A 22232-nucleotide genomic window follows, 5' to 3' on the forward strand; every position below is an offset into this window, starting at 1 on the left:
GACTGAAGGAATACTTCCTAACATCCCTTTGGGACATCTGGGTTTTCAACTTCCCATTGTGACCCCTTGTTTCTGTGTCCCCTCTCTGGAACATTCTGTCTCTGTCCACCTTGTCTATTCCACCCAGTATTTTGTATGTTGTTATCATGTCTTCCATAACCCTCTTGTCCTCCAATGTCATCAGGCCGATTTCCCTCAAACTTCATAGTTCTTAGCTTTTTATCCATTACATTTCAGCTAAGTACTGGATTCGCTGACTCGGTATCACGGCTTCGATTCTCTCCCAGTTTTTAATGAAATTGATAGTTATTCATTATGACCTTTCTGAGTACAGTGACACCGGCAACGAAGAAACAAGAACTAGATCTCCATTCGTTTTGTTCCTGAAGAGGAAATTTGGCAATAAAAAATTAAAACTGACGTCGCAGAATTCACCTGAAGAAAACAGGTTATCAATTTTTTATTGTGACAAACATAGCTAATTGGTTGAGCACTGGATTCATGCAGGTTCGATAGCTCGTTTTCTTCCAACCTCGTGAGGTTTTCTTCACCTTGGAAGGAACACCTTATTATTGTTCACCAGTGTCTTATTCTTATAATAACTATTATTTCTTGTCTTTCCTTATCAGTTTCTTGGGTTTATAGCCTGTTTTTTCTGGCGTATACACAAGGTAACTTTAATTATAATTATCTCATCTTACGAAGTGTTTACTAGAGATGATTGTGAAAGAGATATGTGTCAGTTCCTCTTGTTTTCATTTTGTCATGGAGGTTCCACTTTCCAATGGTAACCATTTTATAGCTCTAACAGAATAACAGTGATCAGCAGCTGGGAAAACAGAGACGAGTATCAATGTACTTATTTTAATTACTGCTTTATAGCACACATAATGCTATCATATTTTCTGTGGCTACCTGTCTGATAGGGAAAAAGCATTTGGCAGCCGCCAGGTAGGATTGCAAGTGCCTTTCACTAGGGCTCTTAACTGTTCTTAATGATGGTGGTCTAACCAAATCAAACTTAACGTAACCTAAATTAAGAACTTAAAAATTTGCTGATCAAGATATCGAGAAAAATCATTGTGATGAAGACAGTAACTAATCTGTCACAACAGTAATATATTCACTGTTTATTAATTAAGATGAAGATCCCCAGATGAACTGAAACATCAAAAATAGTATGTGGATTGCTTCGAGACAGGTAACTCCTATCACCTACCAGCTCAGTACCTTATTAAGCTATGGCACAACACCTACAACCTCCTGTACTCACCTTGTGTTGTCTCTTGAAGTACCACACCATTGTGAGGGTAACCAAGACAGTGATGACCAAGTAGGTGATTATTCCCGTATCCCAAGCCAGCCACTCGCTCCTCAGCCACAACATTGTACAATCTCCTGTAAATTAAATCAATGTTGTAGAGCGAAACAAAGTACAACATATACACATACGGACAGCTGTTCGAGCACCTGGTCCACCCTTCTGTTAATAATATACACAAGTTTACTCACATCATGGGTGCTAGATTATTGGTCAGGAAAACGAGCCCTGATACTGATCTTGTCATAAAATGATTCATTCAGTGATGGTTGCCGTACTACATAGAAAGAAATAAGTTATCCTGTTATGATTTCGCCACTGGCTTCATCAGTCCAATACAAAGAGGAAGGCGTTTAATCTGTCGATGTGTTCAGTCCATCAATCTTGTAGAATGTACAAGATTGATGGACTGAACACATGTCCAGGTTGAGGGACTGATTAACTCCTCCTCTCCTTACGCCTTTCTTTGTATTGGACTGATGAAGTGTGTGGCGAAACGTTTCCTGAATAAAGATTCCCATATGCTGCAGTGTCTCAGTCGTGTTATGATGTTTCTGTAATCTGTGTGTAGAGGAGTGTATGTGTGTGTGTGTGTGTGTGTGTGTGTGTGTGTGTGTGTGTGTGTGTGTGTGTGTGTGTGTGTGTGCGTGTGTGTATGTATGTGTGTGTGTGTGTGTGTGTGTGTGTGTGTGTGTGTGTGTGTGTACTTGTGTGATCTCACTTAATTGTGGTTGCAGGGGTCAAGTCTCAGCTCCTGGCGCCGCCTCTTCAGTGAGTGCTACTATGTCCTCTCTCTCCCCGCTCCATGAGCTTTATCATACCTCATCTTAAAACTATGTATGGTTCCTGCTTCCACTACCTCACTTGCTAGGCTATTCCACTTCCTGACCTCTCTATGACTGAAGAAATACTTCCTAACATCCCTTTGGCTCATCTGGGGCTTCAACTTCCAATTGTGACCCCTTGTTTCTGTGACTCCCCTCTGGAACATCCTGTCTCTGTCCAGCTTGTCTATTCCACGCAGTATTTTGTATGTCGTTATCATGTCTCCCCTAACCCTCCTGTCTTCCAGTGTCGTCAGGCCGATATCCCTTAATCTTTCTTCATAGGACATTCCCCTTAGCTCTGGAACTAACCTTGTCGCAAACCTTTGCACTTTCTCTAGTTTCTTGACGTGCTTGATCAAGTGCGGGTTCCAAACAGGTGCTGCATACTCCAGTATGGGCCTGACGTACACGGCGTACAGTGTCTTGTACGATTCCTTACTAAGGTATCGGAACGCTGTTCTCAGGCTTGCCAGGCGCCCATATGCTGCAGCAGTTATCTGGTTGATGTGTACCTCCAGAGACATGCTCGGTGTTACACTCACCCCAAGAGCTTTCTCCTTGAGTGAGGTTTACAGTCTTTGGCCACCTAGCCTATACTCAGTCTGCGTTCTTCTCTTCCGTTCACCGATCTTCATGACTTTGCATTTTGCGAGGTTAAATTCTAGGAGTCAGTTGCTGGACCTCGAGTCCAGTCTGTCCAGGTCTCTTTAAAGTCCTGCCTGATCCTCCTCTCATTTAATTCTCCTCATTAACTTCGCATCTTCTGCGAACAGGGACACTTCTGAGTCTAACCCTTCCATCATGTCATTCACGTACACCAAAAATAGCACTGGTCCTAGGACTAACCCCTGTGGGACCCCGCCCATCACAGGTGCCCACTGTGATACCTCATCACGTACCATGACTCGTTGTTGCCTCCCTGTCAGGTATTCTCTGATCCATTGCTGTGCCCTTCCTGTTATACGTGCCTGATCCTCCAGCTTCTGCACTAATCTCTTGTGAGGAACTGTGTCAAAAACCTTCGTGCAATCCAAGAAGATGGAATCAACCCACCCCTCTCTCTCGTGTCTTACTTCTGTTACTTTATCATAAAACTCCAGAAGGTTTTTGACACAGGATTTGCCTTCCATAAATCCGTGATGGTTGGCGTTTATACTCTTGTTCCATTCCAAGTGCTCCACCACTCTCCTCCTGATAGTCTTCTCCATGACTTTGCATACTGTACAGATCAGTGACACTGATCTGTTGTTTAGTGTCTCTTTTCTGTCTCCTTTTTTAAAATGGGAACTACATTTGCCGTCTTCCATACCTCAGGTAGTTGCCCAGTTTCAAGGGATGTGTTGAAGATTGTGATTAGTGGCACACACAGCATTTCTGCTCTCTCTCTAAGGACCCACGTGGAAATGTTTTCCAGTGGCATTGCCTTTGAGGTATCAATGTCCCTTAGCAGCTTCTTCACCTCCTCCTCCTCAGTTGTATGCATGTCATCCAACATTTGCTGGTATATTCCTTGCTGGTGTCCCCCTTTGTTCTGTCCTCCCAGAGGCCTTCCTGTCTCCACTGTAAATACTTTCTTAAATCTCATGTTGAGCTCTTCACATACCTCTTGAGTATTTCTTTTGAGTTCTCCACCTTCTTTCCACAGCCTGTTCACCTGGTCTTTGACTGTTGTCTTCCTCCTAATGTGGCTAAACAGCAGTTTCGAGTCAGGCTTGACTTTCGATGCTATGTCGTTTTTGTACTGTCGCTGGGCCTCCCTCCTTATCTGTTCATACTCGTTTCTGGCTCGTAAACTAATCTCTTTATTTTCCTGGGTCCTTTGACTGACTCCCATTCCTTTTAAATTCTCTGGTGCACTTAGTTTTTGCCTCCCTACACCTTCGGGTAAACCGAGGACTCGCTTTGGTGTTCTCATTAATTCTGTTGCCCTTAGAATCAAACCTTTCCTCTGCCTCCTTGCATTTTGTTGTTACATATTCCATTATCTCGTTTACTGACTTTCCTACCAGTTCTCTGTCTCACTGAACCTCCTGCAGGAAGTTCCTCATACCTGTGTAATCCCCACATTTATAGTTTGGCTTTTCCCATTCAACTCCTGTTACCCTCTTCACTTGTAACTCTATATATTCAAAACTCAGAATCATGTGATCACTAGCTCGAAGGGGCCTCTCGTAAGTGATGTCCTCAATGTCTGAACTGCTCAGGGTGAGCACAAGATCCAGTCTTGCTGGTTCATCCTCCTCTCTTTCTCTCTGGTAGTGTCCCTGACATGTTGATGCATGAGGTTTTCCAGTACCACATCCACCATCTTGGCTCTCCATGTTTCGGGACCCCCATGTGGCTCCAGGTTTTCCCAATCAATCTCCCTTTGGTTGAAATCACCCATAACCAGTAACTTTGCTCTCCTCGAGTGAGCTCTTCTTGCCACCTCAGCCAGTGTGTCTACTATTGCTGGGTCCTGCTCATCTTCATCATTGCCTCCCATTCCTCCTTGCATCTTTGTACCCTCTCTTTCAGTATCATCATTTCTTCTTGTGTTCTATTGCGATCGAGGTATAGTCTCTGGTACTCCAGTTTGTCCATCAGTCTTGCTTTCTCCTGCAGGATCCTGGTTCAAGCTGATTCTTCCTTGAAAATTGCTTTGACAGGCCGTATCCTTCCACTCACAAACCACCCAGTTTTCCGAAAATTTGTCACCTGGGTCATGTCGCCCTCAGCAATTGTTTTCATGATACCTTCAATCGTTTTTCCCTCCTGTTTTCTTTCATCGTAGGTTTCCTCTTCGGCTTTTTGGAGCCCGTAGACAAAAACTGATCTCTCCCTTTCCTCCTCCCACTGTGTCTCCCTTTGGATCCTCTTAAATGTTTTAGTTCCTTCCATTGAAACGTTCCTGTCTTCAATCCCTGTCCTCTATGCTCAATGAACTGTCTTTCATGATCAGCTGTTTCTTGCTACTGCAGTTGGCTGTTAGCGTCTCTGCATATAGCATACCTTCGTTGTGTTCAGACCGGTCATTTGATCTTAGTGTGTGCCTCGTTTTTTCCTTGGTCCCACATGGGTCTGATAGAGCCTTCGCATAAGGCATCTCTCCTTTTCTTCCTACCGTCCCCTTGTCTGTGACTGATACAGAAGTTTCTGATGTCGTGTCTCTACTGTCATTTGTCTCTCTAATCTGTTTTAAGTTTTTTAGATCCTCTCTTTTTTTTTTTTTTTTTTTTTTTTTTTTTTTTTTTTTTTTTTTTTTTTTTTTTTTTTTTTTACACAGGGTTTGACAAGGTTGAGGGGGAAGTCGGTGGAAAAATTGTAGCTCTTTTGTTTACCGTCCGATTTCCTCCAGTTCTGGTGCACAAGACAAAGTGTTTTCACACCGTGTAAAAAATATTTGTCAAAAATATACCTCAAACAACAACTGAGAAAAGGCTGAAAAAGGGCTGATTTACTGAAAATGCCCTTGGGGGGCCAATTTATTCCTATGTGGGATGATGTAAGGTTGTTTGGACACTTGGTGCCGAGAGAATAATGCTTATACGAATTTTATACGTGACCTTGCCTCTAAATAACTTATCCTTATTTCACAAAAAAATAAAATTTGTTAGTTCCTGGAATGTTGCAAAAAATCTGCCCTTTACTCCCACATAACTCCCAAAGTATTTGGAATATTTCCAAAAATTGCACGAAGGAAATTAGAGAAATCATTATTCTACAATATCTGTGAATATTATTCCATTTAATTAAATAATACAGAAATAAATAGGTACATACCATCTAAAGGGGACAAAAAGATACAAAACATCCAGGCCATGGGAAAACCTGGGTAGCCACAGCCACTCAAGAGGGAGAGGGTTTTTAGTGCCAGGAAGGAAAAAAAACTCGCAGGTAATGGCAGAAATCGTACACCAAATCCAGTCATTCCTGGAGTGGAACCACAGTCGATGGCCTCCACTCCAAACCAACAGATACAGATAATAATGCCGGAAAAAAAGTCCCCCCCCCAGTACCAACAATACCACCAGTCCGATAACATTCTTCTTTGCAAATATACAGGGTCTAAAGCCAGCAACAAACAACAAAATACCTTTCATCCGTGGACTGCTTGCAGAGGCAAAGGCAATGTTCGCGGCTTTCACTGAGACCCACATAAAGGATCACTTGGACAACGAAATATGGATCCCAGGTTACAACCTATACAGATGTGACAGAGTGAACAGGCAAAAGGAAGGGGGGGCCTGTACATTGCAGAGTCACTTGTTTGCACAGAACTTGCCTCAAATGATATAGTGGAAGTTTTAGCAGTAAAGGTCGAGAACCAAAACCTAGTCATTGTGGTAGTCTACAAGCATGCAGCAATTCTGCCACTTAAAATCTTCCAGCTCTGTGTTCATCAAGAACTGATATCACGAGCCTTTTCCATCCTATGGAAGGGAGCATGGACACGGGGGTTGTAGTTACTAGACATAGCCCCACTCCACAAAGGGGGCAGTAAAGCAACAGCAAAGAACTACAGACCAATAGCACTAACATCCCATATCATAAAAATCCTTTGCAGATGACACCCGAATCTGCATGACAGTGTCTTCCATTGCAGACACTGCAAGGCTCCAGGCGGACATCAACCAAATCTTTCAGTGGGCTGCAGAAAACAATATGAAGTTCAACGATGAGAAATTTCAATTACTCAGATATGGTAAACATGAGGAAATTAAATCTTCATCAGAGTACAAAACAAATTCTGGCCACAAAATAGAGCGAAACACCAACGTCAAAGACCTGGGAGTGATTATGTCGGAGGATCTCACCTTCAAGGACCATAACATTGTATCAATCGCATCTGCTAGAAAAATGACAGGATGGATAATGAGAACCTTCAAAACTAGGGAGGCCAAGCCCATGATGACACTCTTCAGGTCACTTGTTCTATCTAGGCTGGAATATTGCTGCACTCTAACAGCACCTTTCAAGGCAGGTGAAATTGCCGACCTAGAAAATGTACAGAGAACTTTCACGGCGCGCATAACGGAGATAAAACACCTCAATTACTGGGAGCGCTTGAGGTTTCTAAACCTGTATTCCCTGGAACGCAGGAGGGAGAGATACATGATTATATACACCTGGAAAATCCTAGAGGGACTAGTACCGAACTTGCACACGAAAATCACTCACTACGAAAGCAAAAGACTTGGCAGACGATGCACCATCCCCCCAATGAAAAGCAGGGGTGTCACTAGCACGTTAAGAGACCATGCAATAAGTGTCAGGGGCCCGAGACTGTTCAACTGCCTCCCAGCACACATAAGGGGGATTACCAACAGACCCCTGGCAGTCTTCAAGCTGGCACTGGACAAGCACCTAAAGTCAGTTCCTGACCAGCCGGGCTGTGGCTCGTACGTTGGTTTGCGTGCAGCCAGCAGCAACAGCCTGGTTGATCAGGCTCTGATCCACCAGGAGGCCTGGTCACAGACCGGGCCGCGGGGGCGTTGACCCCCGGAACTCTCTCCAGGTAAACTCCAGGTAAAGTCCTGCACCCAACATCTTGCTCCTGGGGGATTTCAACTTAAGGCACCTAAAATGGAGGAATATAGCAAATAATATTGTTGCAGTAATAACACCAGGAGGCAGCTCTTATGAAAACTCACACTCACACGAGCTTTTAAATCTCTGCACAAAATTCAATTTAAACCAGCAAATAATAGAGCCTACTAGACTGGATAATACACTAGACCTCATCTTCACTAACAATGATGATCTGATATGAAATGTCACCATATCAAAAACAATATACTCAGATCACAACATAATTGAAGTTCAGACATGTATGCGTGGAGCCCCAGACCGACATAATGAGACTAGTCACGGGGGAGCATTCACCAAATTCAACTTCAATAACAAAAACATAAACCAAGTAAACCAAGTCCTAACCGATATAAGCTGGGAAGATATACTAAGCAACACAGACCCCAACTTATGCCTAGAACAGATTAACTCGGTGGCACTCGATGTATGCACAAGGCTTATTCCTCTAAGAAAAAGGAGGAGTAGATGTAAAATAGAAAGAGACAGGCGCTCCCTTTACAGGCGACGGAAAAGAATAACAGAGCGGTTAAAAGAGGTCAATATATCTGAAATGCGTAGGGAGACACTGGTCAGAGAAATAGCAAGCATCGAACTTAAGCTAAAAGAATCCATTAGGAGTCAGGAATCGCGGGAAGAACTAAAAGCCATAAATGAAATCGAAAGAAACCCAAAGTATTTCTTCTCCTATGCCAAATCAAAATCGAGAACAACGTCCAGTATTGGGCCCCTACTTAAACAAGATGGGTCCTACACAGATGACAGCAAGGAAATGAGTGAGCTACTCAAGTCCCAATATGACTCAGTTTTTAGCAAGCCGCTAACCAGACTGAGAGTCGAAGATCAAAATGATTTTTTTTATGAGAGAGCCACAAAATTTGATTAAAACAAGCCAATCCGATGTTATCCTGACGCCAAATGACTTCGAACAGGCGATAAATGACATGCCCATGCACTCTGCCCCAGGGCCAGACTCATGGAACTCTGTGTTCATCAAGAACTGCAAGAAGCCCCTATCACGAGCCTTTTCTATCCTATGGAGAGGGAGCATGGACACGGGGGTCGTCCCACAGTTACTAAAAACAACAGACATAGCCCCACTCCACAAAGGGGGCAGTAAAGCAACAGCAAAGAACTACAGACCAATAGCACTAACATCCCATATCATAAAAATCTTTGAAAGGGTCCTAAGAAGCAAGATCACCACCCATCTAGAAACCCATCAGTTACACAACCCAGGGCAACATGGGTTTAGAACAGGTCGCTCCTGTCTGTCTCAACTATTGGATCACTACGACAAGGTTCTAAATGCACTAGAAGACAAAAAGAATGCAGATGTAATATATACAGACTTTGCAAAAGCCTTCGACAATTGTGACCATGGCATAATAGCGCACAAAATGCGTGCTAAAGGAATAACAGGAAAAGTCGATCGATGGATCTATAATTTCCTCACTAACAGAACACAGAGAGTAGTAGTCAACAGAGTAAAGTCCGAGGCAGCTACGGTGAAAAGCTCTGTTCCACAAGGCACAGTACTCGCTCCCATCTTGTTCCTCATCCTCATATCCGACATAGACAAGGATGTCAGCCACAGCACCGTGTCTTCCTTTGCAGATGACACCCGAATCTGCATGACAGTGTCTTCCATTGCAGACACTGCAAGGCTCCAGGCGGACATCAACCAAATCTTTCAGTGGGCTGCAGAAAACAATATGAAGTTCAACGATGAGAAATTTCAATTACTCAGATATGGTAAACATGAGGAAATTAAATCTTCATCAAAGTACAAAACAAATTCTGGCCACAAAATAGAGCGAAACACCAACGTCAAAGACTTGGGAGTGATCATGTCGGAGGATCTCACCTTCAAGGACCATAACATTGTATCAATCGCATCTGCTAGAAAAATGACAGGATGGATAATGAGAACCTTCAAAACTAGGGAGGCCAAGCCCATGATGACACTCTTCAGGTCACTTGTTTTATCTAGGCTGGAATATTGCTGCACACTAACAGCACCTTTCAAGGCAGGTGAAATTGTCGACCTAGGAAATGTACAGAGAACTTTCACGGCGCGCATAACGGAGATAAAACACCTCAATTACTGGGAGCGCTTGAGGTTCCTAAAACTGTATTCTCTGGAACGCAGGAGGGAGAGATACATGATTATATACACCTGGAAAATCCTAGAGGGACTAGTACAGAACTTGCACACGAAAATCACTCACTACGAAAGCAAAAGACTTGGCAGACGATGCACCATCCCCCCAATGAAAAGCAGGGGTGTCACTAGCACGTTAAGAGACCATACAATAAGTGTCAGGGGCCCGAGACTATTCAACTGCCTCCCAGCATACATAAGGGGGATTACCAACAGACCCCTGGCAGTCTTCAAGCTGGCACTGGACAAGCACCTAAAGTCAGTTCCTGATCAGCCGGGCTGTGGCTCGTACGTTGGTTTGCGTGCAGCCAGCAGCAACAGCCTGGTTGATCAGGCTCTGATCCACCAGGAGGCCTGGTCACAGACCGGGCCGCGGGGGAGTTGACCCCCGGAACTCTCTCCAGGTAAACTCCAGGTAATAAGTTACTTCCGTGATATTGGCCTGGAACGCCGGCCGGCCCACCGTCTCGATTTTTTTTTTTTTTTTTTCGCGAAAACCGCGTTTGTTTAGGTGTATTTCTTAGTAAACTGATGTTCTAGTGCAGTTATCCTCTTCAAATTAACGTTTTCTCTTACTCAGAGACCAAAGAATACGACATGAGGGGATTCACTCATTTATATCGAAATATTCCCGATGGTCTCTTTCGCCATATTATGGCTTATTTTATTCAGTCTAGAGTATATAACATGTTTGTATGTTATTTATAGTGTTTATTATATCATATTAGATCAATTCTGATAGATAAATAAGCCGTAGAGTTGATATATAAGCTGATATAAAAGTAATAATGAAGTAATTTCTCCTGGCTCTCTAGAGCGGGAACACTGCCGAGCGTTCCAGATGGTTCCTGGTTGTCTCTAAGTCTAGGGATAAGCTCCGCCTACTGTTTTATTATGCCAAATAGTCAGTTATTATATTAGAAAGAATAATGCAAGAAAAAGAGATAAAAAACAAGGAAAAAAATTCCAAAAAATATATGTGCTGTGAGCAGACTCGCTACCCACATCACCGTCACCATACCTGATATAAATGACTAATTTCTTGTAGAAACGTCGTAGAACCCCAAATTCAAATTCAAATTCAAATTCAAAGTTTATTCTTTATAAGGATTACAATGCTGAGTTTACAGAAATTTGGTTATTGTGTGGTTTACATGTAGTAAAATAATGATTACAGAGTGTACCACTAGAACACCTAGCATGGCTAGGTATTTCGGGCAGACTTAGTTTTATTCTTAATTGTAAAATATTACAAATTATGAGGTAAGTTGGTATTATGGCTAAGTGACTAAATACTAGTTTGTGAGTTTAGCAATGTGAATGCTTTTGTTTTGGCACAGTACATAGTTTCAGTATTGGAGTATCACAGGATTCATTATTTTAAGACTGAGATTAATATTTCTGTTTATGGTCAAATGGGTGAGTGAGTGTAAGTAAGTAAGTAAGTAAGTAAATTTATTCAGGTATACACAATACAGTTACATAGAATTATCATACATAGCAGCGTGCAGCCAGCAGCAACAGCCTGGTTGATCAGGCTCTGATCCACCAGGAGGCCTGGTCTCAGACCGGGCCGCGGGGGCGTTGACCCCCGGAACTCTCTCCAGGTAAACTCCAGGTAATATGTGTAGAGAACCTAGGATAACCCAAAAAAGTCAGACAGAGTGACTTATTCCATTGGGTAAGTGTGAACCACCAGGTGGCATTCGTGTAGTTAGTTGACGGGGTGTATCAGGGAGATAAGATATTTTCTAATGGTAGTTTTGAAGGTGATGAATGTGTCTGCAGTTCTAGAGTTCTCAGGTAGGGTGTTCCAGATTTTAGGGCCTTTGACATACATTGAATTTTTGTAAAGGTTTAGTCGGACACGGGGAATGTCATAGAGATGTTTGTGTCTGGTGTTATGCCTGTTGGTTCTGTCACAACTATCAAGAAAGCGTTTTAGGTCAAGGTTGATATTAGAGTTTAAGGCCCTGTAGATGTAGATTGCACAGTAGTAAGTGTGGATGTACTGAACAGGGAGTAAGTTTAGGTCTATGAAGAGTGGGGGGGGTGAGTTTCCAGGGATGGGATTTAGTGATTATTCTTACTGCAGCTTTTTGTTGGGTTATTATTGGCTTTAGGTGTGTTGCTGCAGTTGATCCCCAAGCACAAATAGCATAGGTGAGGTATGGATAAATAAGTGAGTGGTATAGTGTGAGAAGGGCATTTTGCGGCACGTAGTATCATATCTTGGAGAGGATCCCAACCGTTTTGGATACTTTTTTGGTTATATGCTGGATATGGGTGCTGAAATTCAGGTTGTTGTCAAGGTATAAGCCTAGGAATTTGCCCCCATTATGTCTGGTAATTAGAGTGTTGTCAATCTTAATGCTAATTTGTGCATCTCCTGCTCTGCTACCAAACATAATATAGTCGGATTTGTCAGTGTTAAGCATAAGTTTATTGGCTGTCATCCAAGTCGATATTTTGATCAGCTCCTCGTTCACAATGGTGTTGAGGGTGGCAACATTAGGGTGAGAGATGACATAAGTCGTGTCGTCAGCAAAGAGAATGGGTTTCAGGTGTTGGGATACGTTTGGAAGATCATTGATGTATATGAGGAAGAGCAGGGGACCAAGGACACTTCCCTGCGGAACTCCAGTATCAAGTGGCCGTGTTGCTGATGCTGTGTCTTAATGGTGACATACTGATACCTATTAGTAAGGTAAGATTTGAAATAAGCAAGCGCATGGCCTCTTATACCGTAATGATCAAGTTTGTGGAGTAGGATGTCGTGGTCTACTGTGTCAAAAGCTTTTCTTAGGTCAATAAAAATTCCTAGTGGATATTCTTTATTTTCCAATGCTGTGTAAAGCAGATCTAGCATTTTTATGATTGCATCATTAGTGCTTTTATTTTTCCTGAATCCAAATTGGCAGGGGTTGAGTATGTTTTGTGCCGTTATAAATGAATACAGTCTCCTGTGCATGAGTTTCTCAAAGATTTTGGATAGCAATAGTAAGTTAGATATTGGCCTGTAGTTGTTTAAGTCTGTAGGGTCACCACCTTTATGTATTGGTGTAACCCTTGCCATCTTGAGTAGTTTCGGGAAGGTGCTAGTCTCTAGTGACTTGTTAAAAAGTAATGAAATAGCATGCGAAAGGACATGGGCCGCTCGCTTGTACAGTAATGGTGGGACATGAGACAGATTCCCTGAGTTATTTTTAAGTGACTTTATAATCTCGGTGACTTCCGTGGGCTCAGTTGGTGCAAGATAGAAGGAATTTGGGAAATTCCCATCTAGGTAGTCCCCGGCATGGGCATTGGTATGTGGGATTTTATTGGCGAGATTAGATCCTATGGTTGAGAAGAAGTCGTTTATCTTGTTAGCTGTGTCAGTGGGATGTAGTGGTGTTTCATTAGGTTTAGTTAGGACAATATTCTTGGTTTTTCTCAGTTTGTGGGTCCCTAGAATCTGAGAGAGTGTTTTCCAGGTCTTTTTTATATCTCCTCTAGTGTCTGTGAATTTACTGGAGTAGTATAGTTGTTTGGCCTTCTTTATTACTTTCGTGAGAGCTGATGAATAGTGTTTAAGAACATAAGAACATAAGAAAGGAGGAACACTGCAGGAGGCCTGTTGGCCGATACTAGGCAGGTCCTTTACAATTCATCCCACTAACAAAACATTTGCCCAACCCAATTTTCAATGCCACCCAAGAAATAAGCTCTGATGTGAAAGTCCCACTCAAATCCAACCCCTCCCACTCATGTACTCATCCAACCTAAATTTGAAACCACCCAAAGTCGCAGCCTCAATAGCCCAACTAGGTAGACTGTTCCACTCATCAACTACCCTATTTCCAAACCAATACTTTCCTATGTCCTTTCTAAATCTAAACTTATCTAATTTAAATCCATTACTGCGGGTTCTCTCTTGGAGAGACATCCTCAAGACCTTATTAATATCTCCTTTATTAATACCTATCTTCCACTTATACACTTCGATCAGGTCTCCCCTCATTCTTCGTCTAACAAGTGAATGTAACTTAAGAGTCTTCAATCTTTCTTCATAAGGAAGATTTCTAATGCTATGTATTAATTTAGTCATCCTACGCTGAATGTTTTCTAACGAATTTATGTCCATTTTGTAATACGGAGACCAGAACTGAGCTGCATAATCTAGGTGAGGCCTTACTAATGATGTATAAAGCTGCAGTATGACCTCTGGACTTCTGTTGCTTACACTTCTTGATATAAATGCCAGAAATCTATTTGCCTTATTACGTACGCTTAGGCATTGCTGTCTTGGTTTAAGGTTGCTGCTCACCATAACTCCCAAGTCCTTTTCGCAATCTGTATGGCTAAGTTCTACATCATTTAACTTTTAAGTACTAGGGTTATGGGCACTCCCAAGCTTCAGAACCTTGCATTTATCTACATTGAACTGCATCTGCCACTTTTCTGACCAAGAATAGAGTTTGTTTAAATCCTCCTGAAGTTCCATAACATCTACGTTTGAATCAATTATCCTACCTATCTTTGTGTCATCGGCGAATTTGCTCATATCACTAGTAATTCCCTCATCAAGATCATTGATATATATTATAAACAACAACGGGCCCAAGACTGATCCCTGTGGAACGCCACTTGTTACAGATCCCCACTCGGATTTAACCCCATTTATGGACACTCTCTGCTTCCTGTCAGTGAGCCATGACTCGATCCACGAGAGCACTTTTCCCCCAATACCATGAGCTGCCACTTTCTTTAACAGTCTATGGTGTGGAACTCTTTCGAAAGCCTTACTAAAATCTAAGTAAATAATATCAAATTCTTAAGAATATCTTTGTGTATTAAGCCCTGTCTATATTGCTTTTCATATTGGTGTTTCTTGTCAATGGATTTCAGAATGGTGCTGGTTAGCCATGGGCAACAAAGCCGTTTGTTTGTGATCTGTTTTGTTTTTATAGGACAATGTTTGTTGTATAATCTAAGTAATTTGTTAAGAAAAATGTCTGTCTAGTCATCAATACCATTGGCCTTGGAGAATTCTGTAGGCCAGTCAACAGTCTCTAGGTCAGCTGTGAACTTCCTTACTGAGGCCTCGTCATGGAGTCTAAATGAGACTTTGTTGTATTCAAGTGGTGGTTTACTAATGTTTGTCAGGAGGAAGGTAGGGTAGTGGTCTGTAGTGCTATCTGTGATTATCCCTGATTTAAGGGGGGCTAGTATATTGGTCCATATGTGGTCTATTATGGTTGCACTTGTCTCAGTGAGCCTGGTTGGTTTAGTTATTGTTGGTATGAGAAGTGTGTTGTTCATATTGTTGATGAAATCAGTTACAGGCTGATCATCTAGTAAGCCAAGGTTGATGTTGAAGTTTCCAGCTAAGAGAAGGTGGTGCTTATTCATTTGTCTGTTTGTTATTAGTGACTTTAATTTCTCACTGAAATTTGGGATGTTTGTGTGAGGTATCCGGTAAATGGCACCGATTGTTATAGGTGTCTTAAGGTTTTTTACAGTAAAATTAGCAAAAATGTATTCCCAATATTCATCACTAAAGCAAGTGGTGCTAATACAAGATAATTGGTTAGAGTAATAGATTGCAATACCACCCCCAACTTGGTTTGGTCTTCAGTTGTGAATTGCTGTGTATCCTGGTAGAGGGTAGATATCTATTGTGTCCTGCTTAAGCCAGGTCTCAGTAAGAATAATGCAGGAGAAGGGTGTCTTTAGTGATTCAAGGAGTGCTAGGAGGTCATCATAGTGTTTGCTTAAGGACCTGATGTTGTAGTTAAGTACTGATAGACTTTTAGCATTGTTTAGGATAGTGGTGGCTTGTGATGCTGTGTAATAAAGGCAGTTACTTTCCAATAGGTTTTGATTTGGTGTCAGATTATGGAGGTTTAGATCAGGGTCAACGTGATCAATCATCTTCTAGGTTTAAATTATGGTTATTTATATCCTGAGTTGTGTGTTGAGTTCTACTACTGATATCTGTAGTGGTAGGAAGTTTGGACAAGTATATAGCTAGAGTATTTTGGTCATGTAGAGTATAGTCACTACTACACATAATGAAGTTGATGTTGTCTATGTGTTGTGCTGGAATGAACTAAAGTACAACTAGGTATAAGCTAGTAATATAAAAATACAAATTAAAAATAGAACAAGACTCTTGTAATTGCACTAAGGTCTAATATAATGACTTTTGTGGAGTCTATGTTTTGAGCTAGAATGAGCTATAGTACAATAGGTTTAATCTATTAATATAAAAATACAAATTAAAAATAGCACTAGTCTCTCACTAGTAATTGCACTATGGTCTAATATAGTGAATTTGGTATTGACTATGTATTGAGCTAGAAAGAGCTATAGTACAACTAGGTTTAGTCTAATAATATAAAAATACAAATTAAAAATAGCACTAGTCTCTCACTAGTAATTGCACTATGGTCTAGTATAGTGAATTTGGTATTGACTATGTATTGAGCTAGAATGAGCTAGAGTATAACTGTGTTTAATCTAATAATATAAAAAAGGCACAAGACTCTCAATTGTAATTGCACTAAGGTCTTATATAAGTTGTTTACAAGAATTAGAGTATAACTAGATTTAAATTGACAGGATAAAATACACAAGTTAAAGTAGCAAAAGAATAATAAAAAAGTGATAAAAATAAAAATGGCAATGACTTGGTTATAATATGCTAGTAAGATGGTAGACAGGATAATATAAAAGTTGTAGTTGAAAATACTAGTTTAAAAAAGTATAGAATGAAAATGGTCAATAAAAGAAGTTTACAATAAGTTTGATCAATATAGTTTAAAGTAAAATTGGGCAATAATAGGGATTTAGAATAAAATTGGGCAATTGAGTATTTTTTAAAGAGAGGTAGAATTAATGAAGACAAGTTATGGTTAGTTTATAATAAAATAAGATAGAACAGTGATGTGGTAAGTTGTATAAAAGGAGATAGATTCTGTAGATATTAAACACAATTAAGACTATGAGGTAGAATGGTCGTTGAATACAACAATGACAATCAAAGTAGTTGGGGTATTAGAATTTTAGGGGGGCACAAATTTATGACAATATAACACTAACGGTGGACTATGGGTATTATCTGCACTTTACTCTGATTCTGTTAGTCCAGCCTCACTTAGGAACGTTTTAAGGTCGTGTTCTGTAGAGATGAAGTATCTCTTCCCAGTGGGTTGTTTCCTAACTGCGATTTTTCCATCCCTCACAAAGCACTGGTGGATTTTTTGGGCATAGCATAATTTTCTTAGCCGATAAAGAAGGTTTTGTCTTGTTTTGGTAAGGCACTCATTGACGTAAACATCAGATTTCATAAAAATAGATGTTTTTAGTAGGTTGTTTCTTTGTAGGCTAGTTTGGAATTTTAACAGCACTGTTTTTTTACCTGCTTGGTAGCCCATCAGTTTGCAATCCTTTAGGTCATCACTATGTATGTTAAGGTGAAGGTGGTCCTTGATAAGCTGTAAGGTGGTCTCCATGCAGGTCTCTTGGGTGACTGTGGGTGGGAGATGTTTGCTGTTAATTACAACAGCGTCAGATAGCTGCTGTTGGTCATTATGGTCTTGGAAGTTGGTTATGACATTGGCAAGTTGTTGGTCCACTCTTGATCTTTCCTCTGTAATGTTGGTAGTAAGTAGGGTGACTTGGTCTTTTAGAGTGTTGATGGTGTCTAGGGACTGGGTGTGGGTGTTGCTTTGCTGTTCTAGAGTGTCTAGTTTATGTTCAAGAGCAGTGATCTTGTTGAGGTAATCTGCATTGCTAGCTTTTAGTTCCTACATTTCTTGAGTTAGTTTGGTGATCGTTTTGTTCTGAATCGTAAGGAGTTTAACTATTTCTGGGTCGGTGATCTTCTTGACATCAAATACTGGGAAGGAGTTATCTTGGACTGTGGCGGCGGCCATGTTTGTTGTTGTCTGTCGTGTGTTGTGGTGGTGCCGGTGGGTGATGAGGGTTGTGTCCTGGGTGGCAGTACCACAAGTTTTCCTCGTGTTATTACTGCTCTCACCTTTGATGTTATGAGTCCTTAGCTGGTTACTGGATCTTCTTTTATTGCTCTGACCCTTGTCCATTGGCTGTGGCTTCGGGTGAATAGTAGGCGATGGGTGAATGTTGTGGAGTATCACTTCAGTGGCAGCTGGGTAGGACGTGGTAGTACGAGTCCTATTAGTAGGTAATTTGTGAACTTTTGGGTGATTTCTGCAGTTGATTTATATCATTCTGGGTATCCACACATGTTAGTGTTATGTGGGTCTTGATTAGGTCATCACTGGGCTGCTGGGAACCTCAGGTAGAAGTGAAAATAGAGGACAAGGTTCCTGTTGCCGCTGCCGCTGAAATAATAAGTGACTCTTTCTGACTTTTTTGGGTTATCCCAGGTTCTCTACACATATGCTGCTATGTATGATAATTCTATGTAACTGTATTTGTGTATACCTGAATAAACTTACTTACTGGAGTTTACCTGGAGTTTACCTGGAGAGAGTTTCGGGGGTCAACGCCCCCGCGGCCCGGTCTGTGACCAGGCCTCCTGGTGGATCAGCGCCTGATCAACCAGGCTGTTGCTGCTGGCTGCACGCAAACCAACGTACGAGCCACAGCCCGGCTGATCAGGAACTGTCTTTAGGTGTTTGTCCAGTGCCAGCTTGAAGACTGCCAGGGGTCTGTTGGTAATCCCCCTTATGTGTGCTGGGAGGCAGTTGAACAGTCTCGGGCCCCTGACACTTATTGTATGGTCTCTTAACGTGCTAGTGACACCCCTGCTTTTCATTGGGGGGATGGTGCATCGTCTGCCAAGTCTTTTGCTTTCGTAGTGAGTGATTTTCGTGTGCAAGTTTGGTACTAGTCCCTCTAGGATTTTCCAGGTGTATATAATCATGTATCTCTCCCTCCTGCGTTCCAGGGAATACAGGTTTAGAAACCTCAAGCGCTCCCAGTAATTGAGGTGTTTTATCTCCTTTATGCGCGCCGTGAAAGTTCTCTGTACATTTTCTAGGTCGGCAATTTCACCTGCCTTGAAAGGTGCTGTTAGAGTGCAGCAATATTCCAGCCTAGATAGAACAAGTGACCTGAAGAGTGTCATCATGGGCTTGGCCTCCCTAGTTTTGAAGGTTCTCATTATCCATCCTGTCATTTTTCTAGCAGATGCGATTGATACAATGTTATGGTCCTTGAAGGTGAGATCCTCCGACATAATCACTCCTAGGTCTTTGATGTTGGTGTTTCGCTCTATTTTGTGGCCAGAATTTGTTTTGTACTCTGATGAAGATTTAATTTCCTCATGTTTACCATATCTGAGTAATTGAAATTTCTCATCGTTGAACTTCATATTGTTTTCTGCAGCCCACTGAAAGATTTGGTTGATGTCCGCCTGGAGCCTTGCAGTGTCTGCAATGGAAGACACTGTCATGCAGATTCGGGTGTCATCTGCAAAGGAAGACACGGTGCTGTGGCTGACATCCTTGTCTATGTCGGATATGAGGATGAGGAACAAGATGGGAGCTAGTACTGTGCCTTGTGGGACAGAGCTTGTCACCGTAGCTGCCTCGGACTTTACTCTGTTGACGACTACTCTCTGTGTTCTGTTAGTGAGGAAATTATAGATCCATCGACCGACTTTTCCTGTTATTCCTTTAGCGTGCATTTTGTGCGCTATTACGCCATGGTCACACTTGTCGAAGGCTTTTGCAAAGTCTGTATATATTACATCTGCATTCTTTTTGTCTTCTAGTGCATTTAGGACCTTGTCGTAGTGATCCAGTAGTTGAGACAGACAGGAGCGACCTGTTCTAAACCCATGTTGCCCTGGGTTGTGTAACTGATGGGTTTCTAGATGGGTGGTGATCTTGCTTCTTAGGACCCTTTCAAAGATTTTTATGATATGGGATGTTAGTGCTATTGGTCTGTAGTTCTTTGCTGTTGCTTTACTGCCCCCTTTGTGGAGTGGGGCTATGTCTGTTGTTTTTAGTAACTGAGGGACGACCCCCGTGTCCATGCTCCCTCTCCATAGGATGGAAAAGGCTCGTGATAGGGGCTTCTTGCAGTTCTTGATGAACACAGAGTTCCATGAGTCTGGCCCTGGGGCAGAGTGCATGGGCATGTCATTTATCGCCTGTTCGAAGTCATTTGGCGTCAGGATAACATCGGATAGGCTTGTGTTAGTCAAATTTTGTGGCTCTCTCATAAAAAATTCATTTTGGTCTTCGACTCTCAGTCTGGTTAGCGGCTTGCTAAAAACTGAGTCATATTGGGACTTGAGTAGCTCACTCATTTCCTTGCTGTCATCTGTGTAGGACCCATCTTGTTTAAGTAGGGGCCCAATACTGGACGTTGTTCTCGATTTTGATTTGGCATAGGAGAAGAAATACTTTGGGTTTCTTTCGATTTCATTTATGGCTTTTAGTTCTTCCCGCGATTCCTGACTCCTAAAGGATTCTTTTAGCTTAAGTTCGATGCTTGCTATTTCTCTGACCAGTGTCTCCCTGCGCATTTCAGATATATTGACCTCTTTTAGCCGCTCTGTTATTCTTTTCCGTCGCCTGTAAAGGGAGCGCCTGTCTCTTTCTATTTTACATCTACTCCTCCTTTTTCTTAGAGGAATAAGCCTTGTGCATACATCGAGTGCCACCGAGTTAATCTGTTCTAGGCATAAGTTTGGGTCTGTGTTGCTTAGTATATCTTCCCAGCTTATATCGGTTAGGACTTGGTTTACTTGGTCCCACTTTATGTTTTTGTTATTGAAGTTGAATTTGGTGAATGCTCCCTCATGACTAGTCTCATTTTGTCGGTCTGGGGCTCCATGCATACATGTCTGAACCTCAATTATGTTGTGATCTGAGTATATTGTTTTTGATATGGTGACATTTCTTATCAGATCATCATTGTTAGTGAAGATGAGGTCTAGTGTATTCTCCAGTCTTGTAGGCTCTATTATTTGCTGGTTTAAATTGAATTTTGTGCAGAGATTTAAAAGCTCGTGTGAGTGTGAGTTTTCATCAGAGCTGCCTCCTGGTGTTATTTCTGCAACAATATTATTTGCTATATTCTTCCATTTTAGGTGCCTTAAGTTGAAATCCCCCAGGAGCAAGATGTTGGGTGCAGGAGCTGGAAGATTTTCCAGACAGTGGTCAATTTTTAACAGCTGTTCCTGGAATTGCTGGGATGTTGCATCCGGAGGCTTGTAGACTACCACAATGACTAGGTTTTGGTTCTCGACCTTTACTGCTAAAACTTCCACTACGTCATTTGAGGCATTAAGCAGTTCTGTGCAAACAAGTGACTCTGCAATGTACAGGCCAACCCCCCCCTTTTGCCTGTTCACTCTGTCACATCTGTATAGGTTGTAACCTGGGATCCATACTTCGTTGTCCAAGTGATCCTTTATGTGGGTCTCAGTGAAAGCCGCGAACATTGCCTTTGCCTCTGCAAGCAGTCCACGGATGAAAGGTATTTTGTTGTTTGTAGCTGGCTTTAGACCCTGTATATTTGCAAAGAAGAATGTTATCGGACTGGTGGTATTGTTGGTACTGGGGGGGGATTTTTTTTCCGGCATTAGTATCTGTATCTGTTGGTTTGGAGTGGAGGCCATCGACTGTGGTTCCACTCCAGGAATGACTGGATTTGGTGTACGATTTCTGCCATTTCCTGCCAGTTTTTTTTCCTTCCTGGCACTAAAAAACCTCTCCCTCTTGAGTGGCTGTGGCTACCCAGGTTTTCCCCTGGCCTGGATGTTTTGTATCTTTTTGTCCCCTTTAGATGGTATGCCTGGCAATTTAAGTTATAGCACAGTCTTTCCTGTACTGAAGAGGTACACATTTCAGGGTGAAAAAGCTTACAGGAAGGGAGTTTGCATTTTCCTGTTTTCATATGGGCATGGCATTTTCTAGGGTGGTCATAGTTGCATGTCCCATCTGTTTTTCCAGATTTCCCATGCCAGCAGATACCAAGTGCATAGTATGTGCACAGGCTTGGTTTCCGCTTGCCTTGGGTTTCTGTGACTGTATTCCCTGTTGGTGCATGTTTCCCTGTCTTACTTCTATCCTCCCTAGCACCAACAATGGAGCTCCCACCAGTTGTTTTTGGTAATTTATCCTCACTATTGCTATTGGAGTCCTCTTGTTTGCTATTTCCTGCGGTATTTCTAGTTTGCAATATTGGTTTTATCTTATCTTTGACTACACTTGTTTCCCTACTATGGCTCCTGTCCCCTATGAGGTCATTTATATGTATTCCTTCCTGCGTATAATTCCCGACTCCCTGGACAATATCTCCAGCTTCACCATTTCTGTCTCCCAGGACAGTATCTCCAGCTTCACCATTTCTGTCTCCCAGGACA

General features: G+C 42.0%; 1 protein-coding gene across 1 annotated transcript in view; it reads right to left on the reverse strand.

The window, feature by feature from the left end:
• The window catches only part of LOC128692432 (cytochrome P450 4C1), a 610069-nt gene that overhangs the window by 110645 nt on the left and 477192 nt on the right, over positions 1 to 22232 (reverse strand). The window contains exon 2 of the mRNA XM_070096269.1: positions 1274 to 1398. Coding sequence (XP_069952370.1) covers positions 1274 to 1387 — 114 coding nt within the window. The 5' untranslated portion in view covers positions 1388 to 1398. The remainder of the gene's footprint in view (positions 1 to 1273; positions 1399 to 22232) is intronic.

The sequence above is a fragment of the Cherax quadricarinatus genome, chromosome 53 (genome assembly GCF_038502225.1).
Source record: "Cherax quadricarinatus isolate ZL_2023a chromosome 53, ASM3850222v1, whole genome shotgun sequence".
Taxonomy (NCBI): Eukaryota; Metazoa; Arthropoda; class Malacostraca; order Decapoda; family Parastacidae; genus Cherax; species Cherax quadricarinatus.